General features: G+C 31.9%; 1 protein-coding gene across 1 annotated transcript in view; it reads right to left on the reverse strand.

Annotated features, from left to right (window-relative positions):
* LOC142334318 (stromal membrane-associated protein 1-like) overlaps window positions 1-21,209 on the reverse strand; it is a 70,649-nt gene continuing 49,440 nt past the window's right edge. The window contains exons 5-9 of the mRNA XM_075382261.1: window positions 13,726-13,885; window positions 7,915-8,184; window positions 7,461-7,597; window positions 6,546-6,716; window positions 1-478 (exon numbers count right to left, since the gene is read on the reverse strand). Coding sequence (XP_075238376.1) covers window positions 374-478; window positions 6,546-6,716; window positions 7,461-7,597; window positions 7,915-8,184; window positions 13,726-13,885 — 843 coding nt within the window. The 3' untranslated portion in view covers window positions 1-373. The remainder of the gene's footprint in view (window positions 479-6,545; window positions 6,717-7,460; window positions 7,598-7,914; window positions 8,185-13,725; window positions 13,886-21,209) is intronic.

Here is a 21,209-nt window from a genome sequence, read left to right on the forward strand (position 1 = left end):
TATTTATGTATAGATTTATTTAAAGCAACTCATATGAATTAATATAAATAATAATTTAACAGTTATATATAACCATCTATAAAATAATATATCATAATAACAATATGTATTATATTTATATAATTATTATTATTATTATCTAAGCAGAATAATAATAATAATTATCACAATAACCACTTTTTTAGATAATTTAAACAATAAAATAATAATTTTAAATTTAGAACATTACATACCACTGCAGCAGAGTTTGGAACATCTACATACATACACACATACAATACAGTATTAAGATAACAATACGATGACAACAATATTTTAAACTGAACAAAGAAGGAATTGACAGATATGTAGCAAACATCATCAGGCAAGTGAATTATTGCCAAAGGTTGGATGCTAAAGTCTGACCAGTAGCATGAGGCATTGTGGTACCACCAGCTGAAGTCGACTGAAGAGACAATGCTGCCATCTGTTGAGGTAGCTAAAAATATATGCAGGAAGTTTAAAATATAGCAGATACAGCATTACAAATAATTTGATAAAAAAAATACAAAAAATTAATACATCTCGGATAAAATGCTATTTGCAACGAAGTTTTGATTTAAAAGCATTAACTTTAATCTTATGAAGTATTTCTTTTCAATACTTCATATTTTATAGTAATTTACAATACATATATATATTTTAAGTAATTTAAAAGATTTTATTAGGTCAAAATTTCTAAGCGACTTCTCAATACCACTTCATCGTTTCCTCAACTATGTTGTTTCAGATACCCTAATCTATGACTTTCTTTATATTGAGGTGCGGCAGAACTGACTAAGCAATTAAGAGAGATCAATGCTTGGGGAGTAGTGGGGGTAAGCAGGTGAACGTGGGCCCCCTTAGTTCCATCAGTGACCCCATTTCAGTAGTCAACATAGTTTGGACCAGAGAACATTGTGGCTTTGCCATGCACACATATTTTGAAAACAGCTGATCTGTGATTGCAACACAAAATGCTTTTCAGCGACTGTTCAACAATCCGTTACTAATGCAAACACAATTTGGTTCTAGGTCAGGCAGTTGGAGGAAACTGGTAGCACAACAAGAAGAGGTACACATGGTCGATGCTGGTCAATCAGAACACCAGAAAATATGCAGCTGGTGAAAGCAGTAATCAAATAATTACCAAGATGTTCTGCTTGGAGGCATACTGTTGCCTTAGGAAATTTTGGTTTGCTTGGTTGGCATTTCTCCCGCCACTACCCCATTCGGTCGCTCTAAAGCATAAGACCGAATGTCTGTGCCACAAATGGCTAAGCCTCAAAACAGTTTAGCAACCCCAGTGTCCTAACTAGCTCCTAGAGCTAACTTAAAAGCATGAGCGGAATAAGATGGTATCATACACCATTTGCTTGCATGTTCCACCACCCGCTTGTCATATATCACTAACATGGGTAGGCGCAACCGTCAACTACTAAGCATATATGACTATCAATAATTAAATTTATCTTGTCAAAGACAGAAATTTGCTGCCACACCTAGGCCGTTGAATGCCAACAATTACCTGTCCACCATTAAAGCGCTTGAAGCCTTAATCCGGCTGGTAGCCAGCCATATCTCTCAGTTAGCTTCCTACAGCAGTGTGGTAGGAGTCTTTTCCCTTAGGTAAACTACTGATGTCGGCTGAACAAAGCAACTGCATCAAGAAACTCCCACACAATCCAACAATGCGCCTCTCGCCGATTTTCCCCTTGACCTCTAGGTTAAAGGGTGGCCTGAGTTCTCCCCCCCCCCCAGCACTGGGTAGTCGAACATCATGTTCATTCAACTGGACCTCCCTGCAGACACACAGCTCATCAGCTGCCAGGCGAAACCGAAACAAATAATGGCTTAAATTTACATGGTTGGAGAGTACTCAGGCTTCCGTTGCCCTTAAAAACGAAGGAGAGGCGTACCATCCCCCTCCCACAGATCCTGTATAAATCTATAGAAGGACTTCTCTTAGTCATGGCGTGCGATTCTTGCTTCCATCGCAAGGCTGTAAAGCCTCCTCTGCAGGCAGGAGATGGGCAACTGTTCAAAATTTAGAACTGGTGCAGTGAGATCACCGTTCTGCTCCAGTACAGGCGCATCCCAAATACTATCTCGAAACTGCATCCCAAATACCTCAGCTTCCCTGCCTCTTCGCAATTTCCACATGGCCGCCCAAACTTTCATCACTAAATCGATTGGGAGAGTCTTTTCCAATACAGTGGTAGCCTTGTAGGAGGTTGTTTTAAAGACACCAGTGCATACAATTAAGGTTCTGCACTGGGCACTCCTTAAATTTTTAATAAGTACTCAATTTCTTTCCAATCTATGTGCCCAAACGGACACAGCGTAAGAGGTCATACTTTCGAAGACACTTTGGTACACCATGTACAAATGATGGCCCGACAGCCTGTAATCTTTTCGAGCAATCCTCCTAAGCTTGTGCATCACAGAGACGGCGTCCACCACTACTTGTGGTTGCTAAACAGCAACTTCTCATCAAACAAACACCTAGGTACTTATGAACTCGAACTCAGCTGATTACCCAGCCTTTATAGTTAATACTGTGGTAACAACTGTATGATAATTTGTCTGCACTCTTGAGAAGCATTAACTTCGCCTTTGGCACAAAAATCGTTAAATTTTGAATGTCCATCCAGTCCTCTGCAGTTGACAAAGCCACCTGCAGTCGTGAGTTACCATACCACGAACTAACAGGAGACCGTCATCAGCAATAGCCTGGGCCATGACCCCTTCCAGGAATGTCAGTCCCAAAAATTTGTTGAATACCAGGTTCCACAGCAAGGAACTGAGAATGGAGCCTTGCAGGCTTTCCCTAGTGATGGACTTTTCCACAACTAGGTGCACATCCTTAAACAGAGCCGTGCAAAATGACAAGTAGTCACATATGGCCTGGGCTCGATTTAGAAGTGAGTTCATATCAATGTTTTCCCAAAGTCATACCACAACCAGCCTTTCAAGCAACTTGCCGATTACAGGCAAGAGACTGATGGGTCGATAACTGCTGACCTCACTAGGATCCTTTCCTGATTTTAAGAGCATCCTCAACAAAACCACCTTCCAACAAGTCACCTTGGGGATGTCAGACTGCAGTTTGTGGAGGTTCTGCATTTTGATTTGAAATTTTAACTATAAAAAATAATGATGTCTCAAGAATTAAGCCCAGCAGACTACGACAACTGGCAAAATCTGTGTAAACAAATGCTTGCATAGATCACTCCCGAAGCAGCTTTCGTCAGTAGCAAAAAGCACATTTTCACCTCAGTGGAACTGTGAATAAGCAAAATTTCTGCTACTGGGTTGAAAATAACCCCAAATTATTTACAGTAGATTCCTTTAAACTGTGTGGTGTGCCGTATCACAAATTGGTGTTGACGTAGTAGGCCTGCACTTCTTTGAGGACAATGTTGTGTAATTTTTTGCAGCCCAGAATGGAAGAGATTGTTGAAGAAGAGGGACTGGGGAACTTGTTCCAAGAGGATGGGGCTACAGCTCACACAGTCCAAAATTCACTACGTTTTAAGATAAATTTTTCCCAGACATCTGGTCTCTCTAAGGGGTGATGTGAGGTGACCTATGTGGTCACTTGATTTGAGCATTTGTGATCTCTTGCTTTGGGGATATCTGAAAGAAAGGTGTTTAAATGTCATCCTCACAACACCCTACCAGAGCAAAGAGAGCGGATTATTGAAGAAGTTAACACCATATTCTGCCATGTGTGAACAAATTTTACAAAGCTTCAGAGATCATCTCCAACAGTGTGTTGCAGCTAATGACCACCATCTTGAGAATATTGTTTTCAAAACTTAATTATTATTAAATGTACTGCTAAACTGGAAAGTAAAAACAATTTTTCTCAATATATCTCCATTACTATAACTCCTCAAAATTGCACCGAAACCTGTAGTTTCCCTCTACACTTCTTTCTATAAGCTAAATAATTCTGGATGGCTCATTAAGAGGCTCACCATCTTTGTTCTAACTTTTAGAAATCTGCCTCAGATAACATTATTTTTCGGTTCATCTTCAACTCTTATCATTTTTACCTAATTTTCCTTTAACATTTCAAATCTATCCCTGTGCTTCACAGTGATAAAAGTTTACACTTCAAACAAATTTTTGCTCTTCTAAAATCACCAGATATGGATTTAAGACATTTCTAGGGAAGAAGGAAAATCCCATTACATCATGTGGAAGAAACAATTGGGTCATTCCTCTCTAAAACCCTGACTTTGTGTCTACTTATTCCCAACCCTTTCTTTACCACCTTAAGAGGTTCACAAATGGTCTATGTTTTATGTACACAACAAACTGTACTGAAGAATATGAAATCTATTAGGTATAAATAAGCTTGCACAGTGCTGGGATAGACCCAATATGATGAAAAATAATTTAAAGTTTGTAAAATTTGATACAAGTAAAATTTTTAAATAATAAGCGTTTTACCACATTAAAATGATAATATTTAGTGATGCTATTGCATCACATAATTTGACAACACTTGTAGTCTTTCACACTATAAGCCAAGAAAGCTGTAAATCATAAAAAAAGATTTACATGAATCGAGTAATGAAAAATTACATTTTCATAAATAAATTACCAACATTCTTTAAAACTATCTTTAATGGTTTATTCTTATGCTAATATTACATGTCCAAACTGGAAAGAAACATTAAAATTTACTACATTCATCCATGCCTAAATACTGACAATTTGTGTATTGTTATTTGCCAAAGCTTGCTACACCCAGAGCCAGAATTTGTAATTATGTCTTAACTGCATGCCAAGTACAGGTTCAAGTTAAAAATATTGTTAAAATTAAATTCAAAACGGAGATTGTATAGGAAAAGAAGATGTTTACACTTTCTTACCTCAAAAAGAGTTCATGCTCTCTAGCTCCCACAATTAACAAAAATTTTAATATTTCAGTAGTATCTTTAAGTTTGTACCTTCTGAAAAATTAAAATTTTTCAATAGGTTCATTCCTCCTTTTCTCTCTAAAGGCCTCTACTTCCCTTTAATTCAAGATTGGAAGAATATTAACACCACTGTTTTTCTAAGAGATGTTTCTTAGAAGCCAATAAAACTCTTATGATATCAAAAGTTTAAACCATGTTGTCTACCTAGGTGGATATGTTCAGTTTAATATATTTTTTTTTTAAATAGTATACTGTCTCTATGAGTAATGGTGGTATATGGCAAACTTCCAAGTGAAACCAGATTTTCCTGCTAATATATATGTTTCATGTAAAGTGTGTGTTTATTTGAAGCAAATCAACTCAGAACACCATGTTAATAATGTGTACGTACTTTCACTGAACGACAAAATAATTGCTTGAGGTGATTTCAAGCTACTTATCATCCTGTGTTAAAAGTAACCTTTAATCTTAAATCATCTAGTTTAGCACACTTAACTTTTGTGCCATCCAGAGTTCCAATTATTAAAGTTTTCTTAAAATCTTCTGGTAATTAACTTGATTAAATCACCCAGAAATCTGACTGGATGACTATTTTACCCAGAAGACAAATTCATATTGAATAATAAAAGAAACTGGAATTAAGAAAATATAATTTCAGCTCTTCCTATTCAAAGTCAATAACGCATAAATTAGATTTAAGTTTTTCAGGCCGTACCAAGTTATATTAACCAATTATAAGTTAGTAAAAACTACTAAAAGGATACCTTCTGTTCCGGAATCATTCCTTATTCTACCCTCTTCACAGATACATAGCTGTCAGAACAGCATTTAAAATATCTACCTTCTCAAAGCTCCTCACTAAGAAAGTCTCATGATTCAAGGAGAATAGACAAATATACCTTGCTGAACTGCCTACTCAAGTCTTTAGTATTTCTCATTTTCAAGTAAATTTGAAAAGGACAACTGGTAGGTTTAAAAACAAAGGTGTCATGAGCACATAGAATCAATTTTATATTAAATTACTGAACAGTTCTCTACTATAATGTCATCAAAAAATTTACAGCAGAGTTTTCATTACTTTATAATAAGATAAGTGTTTCCCATGATCATGATCATATTTACAAGTCTTTAAACATATACACTAAGGCACATTTTCTCTCGAACAATAGTAGAAATTATAAATGAATTGATATTCTTTAACCTGACTCTTTTCTTTTGAACATAGTCATTTTTCACAAATCACTACATTTTGACTAATCATGATCACTCCAGTTAAACTAAGTATGTGAGCAGGCTGCTGTAAAATTTCATAAAACCAAAAGAAAGACACATCAGGTTTTTTTATTTTTAATTTTAAAGATTTTTTTTTCAATTTTATAAAAATAGAATTCTTTAAATGGTTAGAAATATAAAAATAAACTCTGTAAAGATAATAATTCTAAAAATAATTTAGCTTTACATTTAAATGCGATGAAAGTAAAATGTAATCAAATAAAAATTATACATACAATTTTATTAACTGCATCAAAACAAGATAGATAATAAAATTGTTATATTATTCAAAAACTAACAATATAAATAACATATACTAACTCTCATTGCATTTGCTGGTATTGTAGGAACATTTGCTGAAGCAGGGTTAAGAACTGATGAATTGAAATTCATAGGCTGCGGAGGTATAGTAGCCATGCTGTAGAATGGATTTGAAGCAGCAGCAGCTACAGCTGCTTGAGGACCGACCATCATTGGATAAATACCTCCACCCTAAAAAAGCATTTGAAAAAAGTTGTATACAACTGACTTTGTTATGAATTTCTACTATTAAAGAAACATACATAGAAATAAATTAATGTCAATTGACCCAATACTAAAATTTTAATTATTTTTTTAATATTCTGATTTTTATTTATTTAACGCAGGAAAAAAATAATGATAACTTTTTCTATAGAATTACTTTTATTACTTACAGAGCAGTACATATGGCAAGAAATAAAAATTGAGTTCGCTAAAATTTAAAATAACTGAATTTCAAAAAAAAATTTTAAGAGAATAACTTTTTTTTATGTAAAATATTTTACAAATTTCCCAAGTCATTAAAAATAGCTAATTTAGTTCATAATTTTACATACTATTAAAATTATGCAAGTAATCAATAAGAAACCTGTTAATCTGGAATGCCAATAACTCATCCATATTTTTAGCATTGAACAAAAATGCAATATTGCAGTTAAATGCAATGGATAATAAACATTAATAATGTTGATCCAATATACAATAAATATATAGGACAACATTCAATTGCAAAAAAAAAAAAAAATTTTCATTACAAATATCTTGTTTTGTAATAATTTGTAATTTGTATTAATAACTGTATATAAATATGATTTAGCTATGAGGTGTTATTTTTTTGATGACAAAAATTATAATATGCCTATTTCACCTTAGGCTGAAATTAGAATATAATATTCAACATTAATGATTAAAGTTCTAATAATTCTTTATACTTACTGGTATAACACCTGGCTGAATAGCCCCTCTCACTGATGGTACTTGTTGCATCTGAATCATGCCATTTGGAATTTGGTATGCTGCAGTTGGAACTGTCGAGGCGGTCTGAAATCCACTTCCAATAAACCCACCAGGTCCTTTAACAATAATATCAACAACATACTTTTATTCAACACCCAAAATTCAACTGCCTAAAATTATTCTGAAAAAAGAATCAGAGAGAGTAATGAGTATTGTTAATAATAATTATCTTTATGTGAATTATCAAGTAATACTTTTAAAAAGATAAATCTGTTATCTTAACCCAAGCCGAATTTTGGCACCAACAAATAGTACTGATAACTGATAGTTCAAAAAAAAAATTTTTAAACACTAATAAAAAATTACTTTCAAAATACAGCCAATCTATCTCATAGTGAAAATTACATAGATCAAGGAAGATGTTCTCACTTACCCTGCATTGTGAATGCATTGTTCACAGCAGGCTGACAAGGAGCTGGCTGTGACTTGCCATATAATGCCAATATAGAATCAGTAGTCAATTGTTTCTTCTCTGTAGTACTAGAGGTTGAAGAATGCTGATTAAAGAAACTGTCTTCTTCTGGAGTACGCTTAGGAGCATTTGTTCCTCCACCTGAACTGTCAGGTAAGGGAGCACTTAAGAAACTGCTGAACATTTCATCTGTTGATGATGCTGTATTCGAAGTATCAGATAATGGAGTATCTAAAACATTCAAAAAACTTACTACAGAACTCAAACATTAGGTTTAGTTACCAAAAATAAAAGGCACCCCACAAACAAGCATCGACAGCCCTAACACTTTCCATCAGAATAAATAAACAACTCATAACATAAAAATGTGGATGTACGCATCTATTAGAACTCTGTACAAGAGAACATAAGAGCAGTGTAATTTATTACTATGATGTACTAAGAACTGTATTTTAGGTAAATACTTTATTTTAAAATGTTTTGAATTTAGTGACAAGAAAATTTTACTTTTTTCTTAAAAAATAAACTAAAACTGAATCTCCTAATTTGCCTTGCAATACTCATTTATTAATGTTCTAACTTTACCGTTTGAAAAGAATCCTAATTTTGATGATATTTTAATAAATTCCTCTAGAGGAAATCACATCTTTTATAACCCTATATGAGTTTGTTGAATGAAATGCAAGAGATTTTTGATTCTTGTGTGGATTTTTGTTATATATATTAAAGATCTGGCTTTACCTGATAAGTACCTAGCCCAGAATGGGCTTTCAAAATAAGATTCTCCTGCTCTCCCAGCCCTTAGTACTAGTATTTATTTGTAGGCATTTTCATTACTACAGTAGACAAAAGAATTGTCAGAATATCCAAGCTAAAATTAAGTCTTTTTTTAGTCATTTCTTATTTAGACGATTCAGAATTTTAAAAATCTGAGAAAAGTTTACAGATATGCATTACTAAGTACCTAAAGAGATTCCAAAAAATAGTTTAAACAATCTTCTGCATATTTCTGAATGATTTTATAATAAATTAAAAAATAAATTTTAACACTACAAATCAGACTTTCATGCACAACATGCTAAATTGTTATTTTCTGCTATGTTGTTATTTTAATTCAATTTTGAACTGTTTAAATCAAGCTAAAGAAAAAAATTATACTGAGTTCAACATAAGAGCTATCCTGGCTGTTGTTTGTAGAAGTGAGATTTTACTGCAGCATGAACAATAGCGTTACTGCAATAATGTACTAGATGAATCAATTTGTTAGTCCTCACCATTATTTACACTATCATGCATCATGTTTTTGTCAATAGTGATATAACTTTAAATATAGCTGCCACTTAATTAATTTGTAAATAACTTAATTCAGTTGGCATCAAATGAAAGCATTAAATAATAAATTAATCATTCTTACATTATTTACTGATAATTTTATAATTTGTATGGGTAACTTTTGAGAACTCTATTATAACAACATATAGTTTGTTTACAACAGGATAGCTCTTAAAGTGAATTAAGTATAGACTACAATAGTGAGCTATAAATCCATACTGAATATCCTACCATACTTTACACACCTAGCATACTTTATATAACCTAATTCAGTAAATACAAAAAAAATAACTTTAAGATGTAAAGAAATGTAATATTTTACAGAAAATATTTAATTTTAGATGGTAATATTAGTTTTACGTTAATTTTAATTTTTTACTGAGTTTTGTGAGCATAATATTTGTAAAATGTGTCAGTGCACATCAAACACTGAAAATAGCAATATAAATAAATGTTTGACAAAAGTTAACAAAAACAGGTTTTTATGTTGAACTTTTTATAGTTATCCAGAAATATGTACTTTATTGAGCGTTAACCTTCAATTTCATTATTTTTCAAAAAAATTTAATTGTTTAAGATAAAAACGAGTTTTTTTTTGTTTGTGATGTAAATAACAGAGCATTCTCAAATTACTGATGATCTGATGAAAATGTTACTAGAAGTTTTTTGTGTACAATTTTCCATTCTACAACTTTTGTTTGAAATATTTTTTGATAAATTCAGTATTTAACTAGTTACAACTGAAAAAGAGGACTACAACACAATTAATATGACTTTATTATGTCAGATAAGTGGGCCATTTTATCAGATCCACCTGAAAATCTCTAATTTTTTTTGGAGTAGTGAAAAATGTTCCAGAAAAAAGTTGCAGGGCTTGAAGGACATAATTAGATGGGCTTCCTAAATTTTGGCCCTTATGCTATTTAAGGGTGCAAAGTACCCTTTTTACTTCCTTGTACGAAGTAAAGAAAGTATTGTGATCATGATAATTTCGGTTTTCAGATTTCAACAGAAATATCCATTTTGGCCATCCCCGAATCCATTTTGATTAGTTTCAGTGTGACATCTGTAAGTACATATCTTGCATAACTCAAAAATTATTAGCCATAGGATGTTGAAATTTTGTATTTAGGACTGTTATAACATCTAATTGTGCACCTCCTCCCCGCTTTTAATTGCAATCGCTCGAATCAGACTTCATTTCCATTTTTTTTTTTAACTTTTTTTTTTTTAATTAAATATATTGATTTAATAATTATTAACTTGTAATTATAAAAAATGTTTTTACAATAAATAATTATATAATAATAACAATAAAAAAAGGAAAATGAAGCTATTAATGAAATAAATACAATTGTACTTTTAAAAATGTGTATATGTAATTTAATAGGCATTATTACATATGTGTATATGTAATAGAGTTGATGAAACATCTGATTATTTAATATTAATTGAAAATTATAATTTAGAATCATATTATTTTTGGATTTTCTATTTTAATCTCTGTTTAATTTTATTTAATTATTCTGGATTTCTGTTTAATTTTATCAACATCAAAGTTAACTACAGAATGACTGAAAAATAGACCCTCACAAGAACAACATATACACTGAAGCATAAATGCCGGATCTTCAATAAATTGCAAAAAATTTTTATCTTTTTGTTCATTACTCTTCTGATATTGTCAGACAATATTCTCCCTAAGTCGGAATTGATCATCATTTTGTTTATTAGTTTTTTTGTTGCAAATCATTTAATCACTCTGGTTTGATATAATTCTTTTGATCTTAATTTGTGTACACATTCTCTAGTTTTCAAATTTTCTTCCTCTTTATATCCATCATCCTCTCCTAATTTTTTATTCTTTCATTGTCATAACATTTTCTTCCTCTTTATAATTATTATCTTCTCTTAATTTTTTTATTCTTTCTTTGGTTTTAACATTTTCTTTCTCTTTACATTCATCAACTCTTAATCGTTTTATTCTTTCTTTGGTTTTAACATGTTCTTCCTCTTTATATTTATCAATTCCTCTTAATTTTTTTATTCTTCCCTTGTTCTTAAAATTTTCTTCCTCTTCATATTCATCTTCTTGTCGTTTTTTTGAGATATATTTCTTCATGTTATCTTTCTTTTTCCTGTATGATTGTTTCTTTTTCATTTTTGATTATTCACCAAATAATCCAATAATAGGAACTGAATATTTTACACCGTAAGGTCGAAATTAACATTTATAACCAGTATACAGGAGTTCACTAAACGGAATAGTTCAATTACTTTTAACTTTTATTTCTATGACACACCAGAAATCTGAAACTTTTGTTAATCAGCAACTCACAAAAATACACAAGATACTGATCTAGTAATACAAGTAATGGAGGGGCTTTTACTGTTCCTAATATTTCATGTAAGATTGTTGAATTAATAATTGTATTAATATTTAATGTTAATAAAAAGTAACATTTAAGCAATTGTATAACTGTCCACTTTATCAAAGAATTGAGGATCATATCTCATTTTCAAATGAAATATGTTTAAATGAAGTACAGTAAAAAATGTGTATATGTAATTTAATAGGCATACAAGGAAGTCATCTGGTGTCCACATCAGATTTTTGTAAATGGGAACAACTATTTTTTATGGTGCAGTTGGATAATGCATACAAAAATAAATACTTTTTAATCTTGGTAATTTTTTGAAAAAACTCAAAGTTGAAGCCCAAAACAGTTCAAAAAGGTTGTAAATTTGAAACTTCAGGAGCCCTTTTGGGCCTTCCTTTTAGTTTTTCTTAAAATTACCAAGAATAAAAGTGTTTCAACTTTTTATGTACTAACCAATTCATCATACAAATAGATCTCTCTCTCTCTCTTTCCTTTTTTTGTAAATGTCTGCCTGATAGAACCATTAGTTTACGCTGTTGGCTACCTCATATCTCTTCACACAGGCAGTATATAGAGTGCTGCTGTTTATTTCGCTCGCTCGTTTATTTTTGATCTGATTGGAATGTGTCCATAGACTTTTTTGTGTAGAATTTTCCACTTTACATTTTTGGCAAGAATGATTTTTTCTTTAAAAAAAATATTTAACGACCTACAGCCAAGAGTGAAAAAAAACATGGTTCTTAAATTTTATTTTCTTTATAAACAAATGTCTGAATACATAGTGAGGCTCTTGACTTTTAGTATGTTAATTGAGGCATGCTTAGGGACCTTTTCCACCTGGTCTGATCGACAGGAAAATTTTGCCCCTATATTCATGTTTTGAATCTAATGCTCCCACTCTAATTCTAAAAATGCAAAAGCCAGATACAACCTACAACCCTATAAATATATATATTTTATACATACATGTTTGATATTCAAATAACATAATTCAAATGTTTTATAAAATCATTGAAATATATATATATATATCAAAAATTTTTAAAACTTAAATTTTGCTACATTTCAAAAATAAAGAGTAGTGAACAACAAAACTCTACTTAAACCTTGCAACTATATAAATCATCATTTGTACCTTTACCCTCATCCACTTAAAGAATAGATATTTTATGAAAATTATAATTTTTAATCAATTAGATTATCTTTCATGTTGCGTTTGTCTTTGAAATATACAAGTTTGATTATTTTTCAGAAATAAGATAAATGTATAAAGGTGAAGTAATTATATTTTGATAATAAAAAACAATATGTGAATCTTTTATTTTGAACATTATATCAATACAAATAAAGATAAACTTCATCATCTGAAAATCCAAAACAAAACTCAAACAATAAAATGTATAATGTCCTTAGTTACAAAATTCATATAATCAGCTGCTAGATGCATAACACCTTATTGATCAAATTAATAATACATATGGTTTAATACATCAATAACAGAAATTTTCCTTTGTTGATAAGAGTACAAAACTCAATAACTAAGGTTATGTTACAAGATTGTACCACTCAAAATCTCACATTTTTAGCTTCACAATTAGAATTAAATGTTAACATATTAACTCAAGAGAAAACACCAAACTGCTTCACAATCATTCACTTACTAAACACTGTTTTGTTTTGAAGCAAAACAGATTTTAAAATTACAAAGAGTTAAATGTACAGACAAATTATTAAATATAAGGAGCTACTGGAGAAAAATACCAGAATCAGTTCTCTAGTGATGTAGTAAATTAAATAAGACCATACATGGACTCTTATTCATATAGTTTATAAATGGAAACTGCATACTCCTTACAATGCTAATACAATGCATACTCCTTACAATGCTGTACTCTAATATAATGATCATAAATTCAATTTCATAATCATTTCACTTCTTAAAAATCACCAGAAACTTAATGTTTTTTGTTAAAATTAACAGTCAGAATATAAATACTTTTTTATAAAGGTATAATATCAAACCCAAACAATAATACATTCATAAAATAATATAACATACCAAGTCCGAGCAGATCAGTAGAAGGAGGCTTATTTTGTTGTGACAGCTGGCTAGAATTACTACTGCTATTAATACGTTGTGTTGTTTTGGGGCTTGTATTAGGTTTTGGAAGTGGCTGTGGAATAACGTTATCTAGTTTTCTAACCGACTGCGTTTGACCCTATAAATCACAATTAATTCCAAAATAATAATAATTCATAATAAATAATTTAGGTAAAATTCAATAAATAAACACTCATACATTATTACTCAAATGTAAATTTCTTATAATAATCAATTAATAACCAGTTTAATGATAAATACAGTATAGCTGCCAGTTATATTGAAGACCTTTTGTTTCAACCTATAATTAACAATGAAGTAAAAATTCAGTAATTAATTAAAACATTAAAGCAAAACAACACTTAAATGGTTATCTGCTTTTATATAACAGAATTGCATGAAAATGCCAACTTAGTTCATTGAAAACATTTAAGAAGTTTTAAAAATTATAAATATCACATCACAGAGCTACCAAATATTTATAACTCCTGAGTTCTACCATTAGTAATATTTATAATTATGGAATATTTATTTAAAACTTTAGAACAAATTAAAGCTATATAAGGTCAATATCAGCTGATATTGCAATTTAATTTGTTTTTTATATTGACCCTACATAGCCGTTTAATTTGTTGTTGTGTTGTTAATTATTAGTTATTGTTTATTATTATCAATATTATAGCACTGTTAAAGTTCATAACTGTATGTATTACGAATGTAAAATTCAATAAAGTTGTTCATGCAGCACATTTTACCTCATTTTATTGTTAACATGATTTTTCTGTCATTTACACTTCGAATGCTTATAACTCTATAACTCTTATAACTTTTAATTGTATCCTCCTCTGTTCTACAAAACTGTGGTAAATATTCTATTCTGATTTTGAGGGTATTCTGATTTGGAAGAGCACAAAGCAACATCAAGTCCCTAACTTGAATTGAATTTATAAAAATCCTTTTATTTTATCAAACATGCATGCATAAGAATTGTACCAAAGTTAAAATCAAGTTTAGAATATAACTAATGAAATTATGCTTTATCAGCTTTCTCTATCCATACATACCTGGAATCATTTCTTGCACCTGCAAAAATTGTATCAAGTAGGATGGCCATGATCATTTATGTTCAACATTAGAATTAACTTTTTACCTGATTTTCTCAATTGTGTCCTGCCAGATTTTGAACCCGCTACCTTATCGGTAATTACAGGTAGTACCAATTTCTTTGTCAGTCTATTTAACTAGCAATCGGAACTTTATGGATATACTTAAAATGCACTTCCAGCGACTGCCAACGTACGGGTCCTTCAGATGATCCTAGATGAAAAATATAATTGGATGTGGAGAGGAAAGCCCCAAAAGTCATTTTTAAAATTTATTTCAAATTTCTCAATCTTTAAGTCTTTTATACCTATAAATTCAATCAACTTTTATGTCCAATATTTGTATAAAATACTTGTAAAAATATCTGAGATCTCATCAAGAAATGATATGTATCTCTTTAATTAGAAACTATATCAGATTAAACTTTTTATATTACAGAAAAAGTTTTTAAAGGAAATGGGTACATTTCATGAGCTCATATCATTAAACAATTTTAACAATAGCCACTTAAGACACTCATCCAACAATTGTTTGAAAATCTTGAAAAGTATTTTCCAGACCACTTTTCACCTATTACAACAATACATTTAATTCAATCATAACTGCGCCATCAAAAATATTTTCAAAATTAAAAGATTCTGCACATAGCATATAATATGCAACTTCAAAAGCATTACAGAGGTCAAAAATAAGTTAGCTAGTTAGGACAAATACTGCCAACACACTTAAAATCAATGAATTTTTAAATACTTTCAAAATTTTCTTGAGTCTATTTTAAATTTATTTGATATTTCCAAATATGAAATCATAATCTTGAGATAATTTCAAATACAGAGTGATTCAAAGAAACGGGAAATTTTGAAAGTTGTGTCGGTAGCCGTAGGCGATTGGAACCACTTGATAAGTGGCACCAGCCTCTCTAACCTAACCTGCCATTTAGTTGTCATGGATCCTTGGAGTGGTGCGCAACGTGCATTTGCTATCAAAGCGTTTTACAAAAACAATGACAGTGTGGAGGGAGCGCGTAGAGAATTTCGCAGTCATTTTAATCTGGGACGGCACGACCATGTTCCATCAGCACATGCAATTAAAATATGGATATCTAATTTTGAGGAAACTGGTTCGGCAATGAAAAAGAAACCTCAAGGCCGTGAGCGGCCTGGAGGTCACCAGGCCGAACACCACAGAATGTTCAAGCTTTACAAGATGCTGTCACACGAAGTCCACATCGGTCAATCCGTCATCTCTCAGCATCTTTACAATTGCATAGTTCAAGTGTTCGAAGAATGTTAGTGAAGGACTTGCAATTCCATCCGTACAAGTTGCAGACTGTCCAGGAACTGAAACCGAACGATGCAGTAGTGCGAGCACAATTCTGTAATGTAATGCTTCGGAAGATAAATGATTTTGTTCACGAACTGTGGATGCCAGACGAAGCGCATTTCCACCTCAGTGGATTTGTTAACAAGCAAAATTTCAGATACTGGGCATAAGAAAATCCTACGCAGCTACACCAGCATCTGATGCACAGCCAGAAAGTGACCGTGTGATGTGCTATGTCATCTTACGGTGTTTAGACCCTTATTTTTTTGAGGATGACAACAGTCTTGTGATTACAGTGATATCGACTCGTTATGTAGCCATGCTTGAAACCTTTGTTGTGGAACAACAAAAGAGATTTCCACCAATTCTTAACACAACCCGGTTATCAACAAAATGGAGCAACATCACATACTGCACGAATATTGATGGCAGCTGTATGCTGATTGTTTGGACGTGTCATTTCACAAAATGGTGACATTAGATGGCCTCCCAGATCGCCTGATCTCTCAGCACCAAATTTGAATGCTCAGTTAAAGATTTGTCATCTTTTAATTTGTCTTTTAATCAAAATAAAGGATCACAGTAGACCTGCTACAACGGAAGAACTGAAGGCAAAGATCCGAGAAGCAATTGCAGAAATTCCAGTTGAGATGTTACGTCAAACCATGAACAATTTAACGAAGAGACTTCGTGAGTGTTTACATAGAAGAGGAGATCACCTGCAAGATGTCATCTTTAAAAAATAAACTAAAATGGCAACATTTGTACAATTACATGAAATAAAATTCATTTTCTAAAAAAAATTTTTCATTAACGTTATTTAATTTTTTAATTTCATGTTTCTTTGAATCACTCTGTATTTTCATATTTAAAGAAATTAAAAAAGCAATAATAAAAAATAGTGCGTGTATTCAAACAAGATTTAATGAAAATTAGTGTAACATAGTTTAGTTTACAAAGCAAAAAAAAGTATTAAATGAAGTAGCATAAAGACCTTTTTGCAATTACCATGACTCCACAGTACTTACACTACAGCAGCTTTTAATTCTCAAACAGTTATTTTAAACATAAGATGTAAAAAAAAATTAAGTTATGAAAACATGTGAAGGCATTTATTTTCTTGACTGCAATAACTTTTCTCACAAAAAAACAATAGCATGAGGATGTGCATGAGGTTACATAAATTGCATAAGGTTACAACAATTTACAAAAATCAAAAAATGCGTGTTTATTAATGAAACTTATATGACATATTACATAAGTATATATTTTTTATGTATTATTAGTATATTTTTCTATATATTCACCATTCTGTTCCAAGCATTTGGTCAGCCGGGGAATCAACTTTCATATTCCTGTGTCACATTCTTCACCTTTTCGTCAGTTGAAAAGCATTTTCCACCCTTATGGTCTTTCAAAAGGGTAAAAAGAAGAAGGTCACTTGGAAAAGTCAAGACTACGAACAGGACAGTTTAGAATATCACCACCAAAACTGTTGGAAGAGATTGACCATTCTGAGTTCAATGTAGAGCCAAGCATTATCATGCAACACACACACTCCCTTTATCAGCTGCCCCCTTCTGCTGTTTTGAATGGCCAAATGAAACTTTCAGAGGGTTCGCAGTCACTCTCAGCATTTATGGAACTTGAGTCAAAAAATTTATAAGCAAAGTTCCTTTTCAATCCAAGAAAAATATCACCATGATTTTTTTCACACACTGTTGCATTTTGAACTTTTTTATCAATAGGGAACCAGTATACCACCACTGTATAGTCCATATTGTGGTATATATACATATATACTTTGTTATTGAATTTAATTGGTTTTCGTGCAAAATAACTCATTGTGTACAATCTCAGTCAGATGTGTGACAGGTAGCCCCATCCTGCTGGAAAAAAAGCAGTACTCACATTCTTCTTCTGTTAGCTGTTGAGCAAAGTCATCCATAATGTTCAAGTAGGCATCTGTGTTGACTGGTGTCAAAAAATTCTGGACCGATAACACACGTGCCAAGCACAGGACACTAATCTTGTGGTCATGCAAGAGTACCTCATATATTAGGTGTGGATTTTCTGATAAATGAAACCATGCCTCACCCGACATGATTAACATAAACAAGTCTGAGCAATATTATTCAACAACCAGCAACAGAAACATCACAGTTTCCCTTGTCCAGTTCCTTCAATTGTTGCATAACTGTGATGCGGTATAGTTACAACTTCAAAATCTTCAGGGCACATCTGCAGGTTCTTCTATTCATCCCAACCTGTTGCAATAGTTAGCACTGCATGACAGCTGATAGACTTCCAAGGACTACAAAGCATCTCTTCAAAGATCACCCACAAAGTTCAGGAGTGCGAAGAAATGGCATCCTATTCTTTGGTGCATGTAAAACAGATTCCATTTGGCACCATTTCTTCAACAATTGCTGAATGCTGCATTCAGCTGGCATGGGGCAATTAGAAAATGCTGAACGGAATAACTCTCTGTGTTTCCTTCAAAGAACTGGTTTTTATGTACAACTCTACAATATTCACTCACTCTGCTATCAAATACATTCTAACACTCACAACACAACATACCTCACCTTCTTGATCTCAGCAGACAAATGATAGTCGGGACATGGAAGTGAGGGGATGGAAGGACAATCATGGACTCCAGGAAGGGGAGTTCTAATGTAGAATGTCACATCCCCTTGCTTTGTTCCAATTTTCCATGCCATTGTCCTGTTCTTAATGTTCTATTCAATATTACATATTCTGGTGGGACTATTTTTTCATGGCCCACCTGTATAATATAATAAATTCTTGGTATCAAACCTATAATCAACAAAGGCATTTTAAAAATGTACCAAACTTCATTTATTCTCACATCTAAAATTAATTCAAGTAAAAATATTTTGAAAAACATTTTTGATTCTATGCAATTACTGCTTCATATTAATTTTAAAGGTCATTCTCTACTCTTCACTACCTTTTCCAATTAAATCTTTTAGAACTATATTAAATTCAAAACTTAAAATGGTTTCAACTGAAATCACAATAAACGTTTTTATTTCATTTCCAACATCTTTTCATGTATCAAAAATAAAGGTAACATTTTATTTCTGTATAATCAGCTTCCTGTGTGATTAATTTTTTTCTACCACATTACTTTCTTTCTCATCTGACCACACTTTTACACTCTAATATTTGACTTCCTAATAGCTTGTCAGTTTCTTACATCCATAATCTATTAAATCTTCCATTATTACTTAACATTTCTTATCTTGCCTCAACTATTTTCTTTATTACTACTACTATTTACTTTTTTTACAGCACATACTTTCATTTTTTGCAATAATTTTAAAATATTTTCTCCTATTGTTACTAACTTGAATACTATTCTCTTTTCTCATTAATCAACACTGTAAAACTCCAGTTTCCTGCGTATTGTTTAGTAGCCTCTTCCACTTCATTCTGTCCAGGTTAATATTTACCTCTTTCCGTTTTAAGAAGTGAGATTCCCCTTATATTGAGATCATAACTTCTTTGATCAACCCATCTCTCCCTTGGTCTTCCTACTTTTCTCTTGCTTGGTACTTCCTTATTCAGCCATATTTGTGACACTCTACACCAATTCATCTTAACGTGGCTGAACCACATCAGTCTTGCTGTTTCTACCATACCAGGTAATGTTGTCATAAATCCTCTATGATCAAAACATTCTATTAGTCGGAGCATAGAATGTTAGAAGTCTATAAAAGATTGGTAGGTTAGAAAATTTAAAGAGGGAAATGGATAGGATAAATGTAGATGTAGTAGGAATTAGCGACATTCAGAGCGAAGAGGAAAACGACTTTTGGTCAGGTGATTTTAGAATAATTAACTAAGCTTCAAATAAAGGGCAGGGTGGAGTAATTTCATAATGAACAAGATAGGGAAGAGAGTAGAGTATTCAAAATGCGTAGCGATAGAATCATTGTAATAAGGATAAGGATAAAATCAAAAACTGACAACAATTGTTAACGTCTATTTGCCTACAAGTGCCCATGATGATGATGAGATAGAGATGTGTATATGAAGAAAGTGACAAAGCAATTAAACACATAAAAGGAGATGAAAATTTAATAATAGTTAGAGATTGGAATGCAAGCATTGGAAAAGGCAAGGAAGGAAATATAGTGGGTGAATACGGGCTGGGCAAAAGGAATGAAAGAGGGGACTGACTTATAGCATTTTGCACGAAGTATAATTTAGTAATTGCCAACACCCAGTTTAAGAATCATAATATAAGAATATACACATGAAAAAACCAGGTGATACTGCAAGGTATCAGATAGATTATATCATGGTTAAGCAAAATTTAAAAATCGACTTGTCATCTGAAAAACTAACCCTGGAGCAGACATTGATAGCAACCATAATTTAGTGTTAATGAAATGTAGATGGGGTTTAAAAACCTGAAGAAAAGGTGTCAGATGAATCAGTGGAATTTAGAGAAGCTTGAAGAAAAGGAAGTAAAGAAGATTTTTGAGAACATCGCAAGAGATCTGAGTAAAAAAGATAAGGTAGAAAATGTAGAAGAAGAATGGGAGAATGTTAAAAAAGAAATTCTTAAATCAGCAGAAACGAACTTAGGCAAAACAAAGAGAACTGGTTGAAAACCTTAGATTTCAGATGATATATTGCAGCTGATGGATGAACGTAGAAAATATAAGAATGCTAGTGATAAAGAAAGTAAAAGGAACTATCGACAATTAAGAAATACTGTAAAAAGGAAGTGCAAACTAGCGAAAGAAGAGTGGATTAAAGAAAAATGTTCAGAAGTGGAAAGAGAAATGAACATTGGTAAAATAGACAGAGCATACAGGAAAGTTAAGTTAAATTTTGGGGTACATAAATTAAAATCTAGTTTGTTAAACAAAGATGATACACCGATATATAATACGAAAGACAAAGTCAATAGGTGGGTGGAATATATTGAAGTTATACAGAGGAAATGAATTATAAAATGGTGTTATAGAGGAAGAAGA

The sequence above is a fragment of the Lycorma delicatula genome, chromosome 1 (genome assembly GCF_047948215.1).
Source record: "Lycorma delicatula isolate Av1 chromosome 1, ASM4794821v1, whole genome shotgun sequence".
Lineage (NCBI taxonomy): Eukaryota > Metazoa > Arthropoda > Insecta > Hemiptera > Fulgoridae > Lycorma > Lycorma delicatula.